This window comes from Planococcus citri, chromosome 3 (genome assembly GCF_950023065.1).
Source record: "Planococcus citri chromosome 3, ihPlaCitr1.1, whole genome shotgun sequence".
Lineage (NCBI taxonomy): Eukaryota > Metazoa > Arthropoda > Insecta > Hemiptera > Pseudococcidae > Planococcus > Planococcus citri.
Genome location: NC_088679.1, coordinates 78,665,550 through 78,674,474, shown reverse-complemented (window position 1 = coordinate 78,674,474; position 8,925 = coordinate 78,665,550). Strand labels below are relative to the sequence as shown.

The 8,925-nt window shown below is 40.3% G+C and overlaps 1 protein-coding gene across 8 annotated transcripts; it reads left to right on the top strand.

The window, feature by feature from the left end:
- The first annotated feature begins 280 nt into the window (after positions 1-280).
- On the top strand, positions 281-8,399 carry LOC135839513 (uncharacterized). 8 transcript variants are annotated; one of them, XM_065355582.1, is made up of 4 exons: positions 281-6,273; positions 6,391-6,456; positions 6,550-6,616; positions 6,700-8,399. In XM_065355582.1, the coding sequence occupies exon 1, from the start codon at positions 335-337 to the stop codon at positions 5,207-5,209; it is 4,875 nt and encodes a 1,624-aa protein (XP_065211654.1). In that variant the 5' UTR covers positions 281-334; the 3' UTR covers positions 5,210-6,273; positions 6,391-6,456; positions 6,550-6,616; positions 6,700-8,399. The 8 variants fall into 8 exon arrangements, with proteins under 8 accessions (XP_065211654.1, XP_065211656.1, XP_065211651.1 ...); XM_065355584.1 differs by having other exon boundaries at positions 281-6,036; positions 6,148-6,273; positions 6,391-8,399; XM_065355579.1 differs by having other exon boundaries at positions 281-6,456.
- The last annotated feature ends 526 nt before the right edge of the window (positions 8,400-8,925 follow it).

Genomic DNA, 8,925 nt, shown 5'->3' with positions numbered 1-8,925 from the left:
AAGGCGATAATGATCAGAGACGCGATCGTGATCGTAGGGCTAGAGATGGCGGTACAGCCAACGAAGCTGAAGGGGATTATAGAGATATAGATCCTGGGGAGTCGTTGGAATCAGAGGAAGAAGGGTCGGTAAGGTCTGATACGTCGTCTTTAAACGACGACCAGACGCAGGCTTAACAAAACAAGCCACAGCCCCCACGCCCGAGCCAGATCTCCCCTACGAGCAATATGACTTAGTTGGCGACGCTTTCGCTCAAATTTTAAGTAGAATTATCGAGTCGGATGGCGATTATTTAGTCACCACCAAAGAGTCAATTGAAAAAACGAAAGCGAAAATGCCAGAGAGTAGCAGGCCGATAGCTCAAATTATTGAAGACCTAACCAAGATGGAAGTGAAGCTGTCTCCGGATTGGCAGAAAAAAGTCAAAATGGTCTGTAAAGCGTGGAAGAACAAGCAAGGTCAGCCAATGGAAGAAACCTCAAGCGATGAAGAAACAACGAAATCGAGCGATGGGGCACCAGCCAATCATCATGAAGTCGCAGTCAATCAGGCAGCTGCAGATCAGAGTAGCACACCAGAGAGTGACGTCATTGATGAGAAGCGGACCGATCCAAACACTGTTGAACCGTTAGTGAGAAGCCAGATAGAGAATTTTGATCAGGCCAAGACCTGTGTGGTACCCCTGCGGTTCGCGGATTTAACCTTATTTACTCAGTTAGATTCTGGTGCTACACCTAATATCATGTCAGAAACTTGTGCCAATAATCTAATAAATAATTATAAAGAGAAAATTGAATTTATTTATTTAAAACGAGTACTTCAGTGTAGATTGGCTAACAACCAAGTGGTAAGAACGTGGAAAAAGGCAATAGTAGTGCCATTGAAATTTGGCAAGCATAAGATCAAAGTGCCATTTTTTGTGATGCCTGGTGACAACAAATTGCTACTGATTGGCACGAAATCGATCGAGAAGCTAGACATAAAAACAGACGTAAAGAAAGGTACTGCTACGTGTAGGCCACCTGGCACTCACAGAGCTGAAGAGGTTGTATTTGCAAAGAGAAGCGAATATCGGGTTGAAGACATGTATACCAACCAAATACAACTTGAAGAAGAGTACCAAAAAGAGACAGTAGAAATAGTTTCACGAGCTGATTTACATAGTTTTTTTAGAAAGGATGGAAGGCCTAAAGACGATGGGCCTGAAATCTTTGAAAGAAACCTGAGAAGGTACCTAGGTGAAGCAGTTCGTGAAGGAAGGATTACGAAAGCCGAGTCTGAGGAGGCACTCGAGGAGCTGCTCAAATTCAGAGATGTGTTTAGTAGATTTCCGGGTAAATACAAAGGAGCTATGGTGAAATTGAAGTTTGTTGACCCTAACAAAATTCCGAACTTCGTAGGGCCTAAATACAATCCGTCAAACAAACAACTTGACAAAATTAGACGTGCTTTGGCTGACATGGTTGAGCAAGAGGTAGCAGAGCCGTCTGACACGACTTACATAAATCCATTAGTGCCCAACGAGAAAAAAGACGGAAGCGTAAGACTGTGTTTAAATCCAGTAGAGTTGAACCCGATATTACAAACTAATTACAACGAGGCGGGCCTCTTAGATAGAATAATTACCTCAGATGGAGAAGCCCGTTTCTTCACAACGTTAGATTTCACGACAGCCTTTTGGCAGTTGGTACTGGATCCAGAGTCGCGCAAGTATACTGGTTTCAAGGTCGATGGTAGAGTCTACCAAATGATAAGACTCCCATATGGCTTGAAAATTTCATCTGCGGAATTTGTAAAAGTAATTAATGAAGTAATACCGGATATGCCTGGAGTTACGAAATACGTGGATGATTTGTTGCTAAGGTCACTCACCTTCTCAGAGATGCTGAGGCTGTTGAAAAAAGTACTTGAGTTGTTGCGTGAGCATGGGCTCAAACTTAACCCGAACAAGTGTAAATTCTTTGCCAGTTCCACCGACCATCTTGGCTTCAATATCTCAACTAGAAGCATAAAAAAACAGAGTAAGAAAATTGAAGGTTATTTAGAGTATATACAAAAGAAGACGTTAAAGAGAACTGGTAAAGTTAAATTAGGTAACGTAAGAGATGCGTTAACTTTGATAGGGTTAACTGGTATATATAGTCGCTTCATCCCTAATTATCAAGATATTGTGAAGCCACTCTACGATTTGACTCGTAAAGGTGTACCATTTGTATGGGGCACCGCTCAAGAGGAAGCAGTAGAGAAGCTCACAGTGGAATTTACGAAAGAGTTTGAGCTTATGTCACCAGTTGACGGAGAAGATTTATACCTAGATACAGTGTCTACTGAGCATTCGCTCAATGGCGTCTTATACCAAAACATCAAAGGTGAAGACAAAGTAGTAATGTTCGTGAGTAGCGCGTTTAAACAACATCAGCAAAATTATACGTTAATTGAGCGCGAAATGTTCGCTTTGGTAAGAGTAATAAATAAGCTCCAGCTTTGGCTCCATGGTAGGCGGATACACGTGAGAGGTGACCTCCAGTCAGTCGTGCACAAGTTTACAACTCTGGCTAAGGTGCATAGAAAAGCGGCTGGCTGGATCACAGAGTTGAACTGTTACGACCTCGTGTATGATTTGAAACACAAAGTGAGAGGTCAATGGTACGGAATTCAGGCGCCTGAGTTGACAGTTTACGATACAAATTGGACAAACATGGTGCCATTAGATGTGTCATTTGTAGAATTGGTAAAAGATGAAGTCTTGGATCACCTGAGACGCTTGGACATCTTCCAGAGTCGTGATAGGATGTGTACCAAAATAGTGCGCAAACTGAACGCCTCAGAGCTTGATATGACTGCAAAACAGTTAGAATCAAAGAGAAGAATGCAAGCTAAATATGCAGTGATCAAAGAGAAAGACAAAGAATTGCTATTCAGAAAATTCAAAGATGGCTCAAGAATTCCAGTGATGCCTGACGAGTTGTTCAGGGATACCATTTTTTACTTGCACGAGATGTATGGCCATATTGGAGCGCATAAACTAGAAGCGGTCTTTAAACGATTATATTATTCACCAAATATTGTGAAAACTACACGAATTATTACGAGCGAGTGCATCACTTGTAGAAAGACCAAAGGTTATAGCGAGAAGAAGCGCTTGCAATTTTCACAAATAGAAGCGTTTAACATAGCGGATGTCATTTCTGCGGACCTGTGTGGACCAATAGCGAACGAGTACGGAGAGCCTAAGTATATGTTTGTCGCAAAGTGCGTATTTACGTCGAAAGTGTGGATTATTCCACTGGAGTCAATTCCAGCTGAGACAGTAGTGCATGCGATGGAAACTGTGCTCAATGATATAGAGAAGCTGGGCCACAAAGTTCGCAAAGTAATTACAGACAATGGCAGCCAATTTAGGAGTGAGGCGTGGAACGAGATGCTCACCGCGAATGGTATAAAAATAGGCCATACTACAACTTACAACCCTCAGTCTTCTCTGGTTGAGCGCACGATGCGCATAATTGGAGATAGGCTGAGAGCAAAGTTGAACGATGAGCCCGAGAATGACGAGTATACTCACCACGGTTGGCACGTGCATGTTAAGAAAATAGAGTCTGAAATAAACAATACCCCTACTGAATTTGGCATAAAACCGAATGAGGTATGGGGCATCGAAGATGAGTTTTCTGCCAACATGCCAACCAAATTGGCTAAGTTAAATTCTAAGTACCTGCTCAAGAAGCTGCAGCAGGACCAAATCGAGAAAAATCCTAAATCTGTGACTACCGAGACGCTCATGGAAAAGCCTATGGAGCTCTCAAACCTGATACGTGACGAAGATGGTTATTACTGGGCAGCCGTTGATGGAGCTTGCTCAAACAACGGTTCCAGTGATGCCATAGCAGGTATAGGGGTGGCTTGGACTCCTACTGGAGAATTTAATATATCCGAAAGAGTAGACCACCCTAGGTACCGGAATACCAATAATTTGGCCGAGGCGATAGCTCTGTGCAAAGCTATGAAAGTGATGCTCAAACTAGGTGCAAAAAGAGGAAAAATATTTTCGGATTCATGCTATTTAACAACAGCAATAAATTATAATGTAGAGAAATGGAAGATCAATAACTGGAAGAATGCTAGTAAAAAACCAGTTGTGCACCGAGAAATTTTTCAAGAAATTTTAGAATTGAAAGAAAAGTTTGAGAAGTTTGAGTTAAAGCACACACCTGCGAGAAGCTTCGATCGTAACAACCATGCCGCTGATAAGCTAGCGCGTAAGGCGGTGTATACACAAGAGTTGGTAGACCTGCGAGTTGATGAAATGACCGAGCAGCAGGCGTTAATTTCATTTATTCGAGAAAAGAGAAAGCTACAAAGATCAAGAGATGAAGTAGCATTTTATAAAATTAAGGGAGACCCAATTTGTTACGAGGAGGGGGAATTAGTTATGCTTACGGAACACAGACAGAGCTCATATGATAAAGGAGTCTCGAAAAAATTGTTTCCTAAGCGTTTTGGGCCTTACATGGTCATGAAGCATGTCGGAGATAATGCATACAGAGTAAGAAGCATAGCTAACGAGTCTGATGAGCAAATTGTCAATGCTAGGCAAATGACAATTTATTTGAATTTAGAACAACAAGAGAAGCTCAAAAATGATCCGAAATTAAAGTCAAAGACAGACTCAAGGCCCTTAATTGAAAAAATTAAAGAGAAAGTAACGCCGAAAGAGATAGAAAGGTCAGAAGTTGACGAGGAGGTCGAAGAAGAGGTCATTGACCCTAAAATACACGATCAAGTGGCAGAAAGAGCAGCTAGGCTATTGGCTAGAGAATTGCGAAAGAAAGAGCTAGAACAAGCTGAGGAAAAGAGAGGAAAGAAACTGCAAGAATTCCAGAAACTCAAAAAGCATGCGAGACGCAAGTTAGATGATAAAGAAAACGAGAAGATTGCTACGTGCATTAAAAAAGCCGTTGGTTTGACAACAAAGGCTGGAGAAATACTTGCGAACGCGGAAAAGAAAGATAAAGATAGAAAAAGAACGAAAAAATTGAAGCCAGGTGAAAAAGCACCTGGGTCAGACGATCCGGATTATGTACCACCTACAAGCACGAAAAGAAGGAAAAAGAAAACAGTAAATTTTATAGCTCTGGAAAAATTAGAATCTCATCACCGTGTGATGTTCGTAGAGTTGTACATGAATTACGAGGACGTCCTGAAATAAAAAGAGAAAAAGAGTAGCTGGAATTCGAGGTACTGGTTGGTGCCTGAATTTTAATCTGTAAATAATTTTTTTTTATTAGTTTTAAATCTTATTTTATTCAAATTACTCGTAGCAATATTTTAACCTAGTTTTAAAAAACCAAAAAGAGCAAGCCATCGAAAGTAAAAGCAAGTTCTATCCGAGTAGCATACGAGCTGTATGAAGAGAAGTAGTACTAGCGAGTAGGCGGGGGGTAGAATGGAACGAACGCAACGAGAACGAAAACGAGCGGCTCCCCGCAACCTGTAGTACGAAGCAGAGAGTAGTCTGCACGTTAGCGAGTAGGCGGGGGGTGGTAAAGAGTCGCACGCATCAGCTGATAAAACTAGATCGGTTGAAACGAACCAACGAACGAGAAAAGTAATGCCAAGGACGTTGCAGTTTTGATGTATTATTGATGCGTGTGATGTAATAACGTGAATGTTTGTTGAAAGTTTGCAATAAAGTGCGTAATTGTAAAAGTTGGAATTTTGGTGCTTTCGTGGTGAATTTTGCGCTAATTGGTGACCGTAAAAGCTCACGTACGCGAGTATATATGCGAAATCGGTTAATTTGGTGTAAAAAGTAAAAAATCGGGTAATTTATTTGAGAAGTGAACAATTGCGGCATGTTTGTTTCGGTAAGGTCTAACAAAGAAGCCTAAAATCAAAATGGCGTAAGTCTATTGAATATGGTTTTTAATTCGCTCGTGTTGTATTTTTCCGTTAGAAAAGTGAATAAAAATTCGAAACGTGTTGATTAGAAGAAAAATTCCAGTAAAAGAGTAGCTCCTCGTGTATTTCGACTGGGTAAGTTGAATTTGTTTATCCTCGTGTGCAATTAATTTCATTGTGTTACACGATACGTCATGCTTAATTAGTGAAAGATTATTAATTTAGTGTGGTATTTTTTGCACACAGCCGAAGAAGCTACCGGCTATACGAGAAGCGACGTGGTTTTTTGTCTTGTTTCAACGAGTTGGAAAAACGATAGTGGTCAAGTGGTGGCATGAAATTTTTCGACGAAGTTTTGTTTTATTACAAAAGGTAAGCGAAATGCACAGAGTAAACTATCGTATATGTGAACGTAGTGCTAATTGGAAGTACGTGTAATTAAAAAATGAACTACGAGTAGCGTATTGAGATGTTTATTACCTGTTTCAGCTGATTAGTTGGACGTTTGAGTGGTAAATATTCGTTTGACGAGAATTCTATCGACGCTGAGATTAGGTAAGCTGGATTAGAAGTACCTACGAGTAGTTTACACGTACCTACAAACAAAGTAAGATAATACGAAAATTAATTACCTGTCGATGCTTTCAGTAATAAGACATATTGGATCGCAGTAAATCGATTCGAGAAGCTGGAAGTTTATTTTAGTCAGACAGAGGTAATTAGGATAAATAGAGTAGATTACGAGTAAAATACGAAAAATGCATTTGTACTTACCGTTGTGCCGTTGATTTGCCACAGCTATTGACGTAAAATGGATGGCGCGGACGAAAGAGAAGATATACCGAGACGAGCGTTTGTTTGGGATGATAGCAACAGCAGCACTTCCGAAAGGTAAAGATCTTCGATACCTGTAAAATAGAGTAAAAATTAGATTATTCTCGAGTAGCATCGATAATTAACAGAGTACGGTGTAATTGTTATTCAAATTTAGCGAAGAGGAGAAGACTGTAAATTATGTTATTTTTATAATTTTTTGAGAATGTAATTGTTTTTTTTTGTTTTCGTTTGCCAAGAGAAAAGCCAGAGAAGCAGTGGTTTTTTCTATGTTATTTTACAAGTAGATGGATTGATTAAGTTTAATTTTGTATGTTTTTTTTTAGTTTTGTTTAATTGTTTTGTTTGCGAAAGGTATACCAAATAAAGAGTAGTGTACCAAGAAAGTGAACAAGAGTGAATCGATTTTTTGTGTTTATCGTCCAATGTGATATTTGTGTTCCATTTACGTGAATTCTGTGGAATAATTTCTGTGTTAGGCAAACGAGTAGAAAATAAGAGAATTGAATTTTTTTTTTATTTATATTGTTGTATCATCGAAAGAGTAGCCAGAATACGAGGTGAAAAATGTGATATAGAATAAAACTTACGTAACGAGCATTGATGTTTTCATTTCGCGAACCAACGTGTTTGAACCGGCATGGTAATAATGGGTAGCTTTGAACACCAGCGAGATACCTGTAAAAAACAAAAAGAGAAACAAAGTACAAAGTTCTTTTTGGTAAAAGCAGTAAAAGAGAAGTAAAAATATTACATCCCGTGACAGGTATCAACGAGTAGCTGCGTAAACAATCCGAGTAGCTGGAGTTAGCGTGCGTGAACTGGTCTAGACGTGTTGGAATTTCAGCACCTGCGAAAAACAGAGTGTTAATATTCAGAGGTAGACTATGAGTAGATGAAAGAGTAGTTACCTGAATCTGGAAGCAGTGAAGCAACGAGTTGAACTCAAGTGAAAAACCTGGAACAGAGAGAAAGAAAAGAGTTGAATTATTCGAGTAGCTCACCTGAGTAGTTTCACAGGGTTCGAGTCAAGAAGAAGTTCCAGAGTTCCAGCCAAGTTCCGGCCCAGACAATGGTATGATGTATAAGATTAACATAGTGATAAAATTCGATTGTAATATTATTATTAATACAAATGTTTAGATATGTTAATCTTAAGATCGCGAAATTGTACAAAGATTCTGCAAGAGTAGCCAGATAGGGATGTAGGGCCATATAACGAGCAGGCCACTTCTGGCATACGAAGCGGGGCAGGAGGAGCCCAAGTACTCTACGAGACGCTGAGTAGGCCTCTTTTAGGCTGCGTATCCAGTCGGGCCCCCGAGCTATACCCAGCCGGGGCATTATGTAGAGGGTACTTGGGACTCCATGTTACCACTCTACAGTGGTAATTTGATGCCCAGGTCGGAGGCTGCACTGAACCAGGTGCAACGCCATCTGGTGGACTGGTTCAGGGAAGCTGACGGCCGAGAGTAAGTTACAGAGTTGCTTCGCAGTTTTCCAATCTTCTTCTAACGAGCAAGATAGAGCTTTTACGCTAGCTTGGAGAACGTTCATGCCTTTAAGCAGAATCTTTCGTTGTTATATGAATGGTAGCAATTGTACATTGTAGCAACATGTACTATAAACCTTGTTCATGTGCTTGAATAAATATTCAGAGTAAATCACTTTGGTCATTTATTGCGTTGTTATATTTATGAGAGTATTTGGTATATGGTAGAACGGAGTTAGGTATTTGATACCGTGAGACTTAGTCGTTAGTAGGCCTCAGAGCCAGATGGTATAAGTAGTCTGAGGGCTAACAACGAGCAAGTGAAGGATTTACCATTACATGTCCTCGGAAGTGGACTTTATGCCGATGCTGTTCTCAGCACGAGCAAGAGCAATAGCCACATCAGAGGAAATAATTTTTGGAAAAAAAATTTCAATTTTTAAACTCAAATTTTATAATGTTACGACGCAGGAGGTCGACATAAATTTCGATGTGAATGTGGATCCATCCACATCCGTCACTTTTGGATGCCACATGTCGATGTGAATTTCGACCCTGTGTTGAGCCAATTGTCGACACAAATGCAGATCAACATTAGTTGACAATTACATCGACAATTAGCTCGACACAGGGTCGAAATTCACATCGACATGTGGCATCCAAAAGTGATGGATGTGGATGGGTCGACATTCACATCG

Coding starts and splice junctions, on each gene's coding strand:
- LOC135839513 (XM_065355584.1), top strand. CDS start 335: ATGCCAGAGAGTAGCAGGCCGATAGCTCAAATTATTGAAGACCTAACC.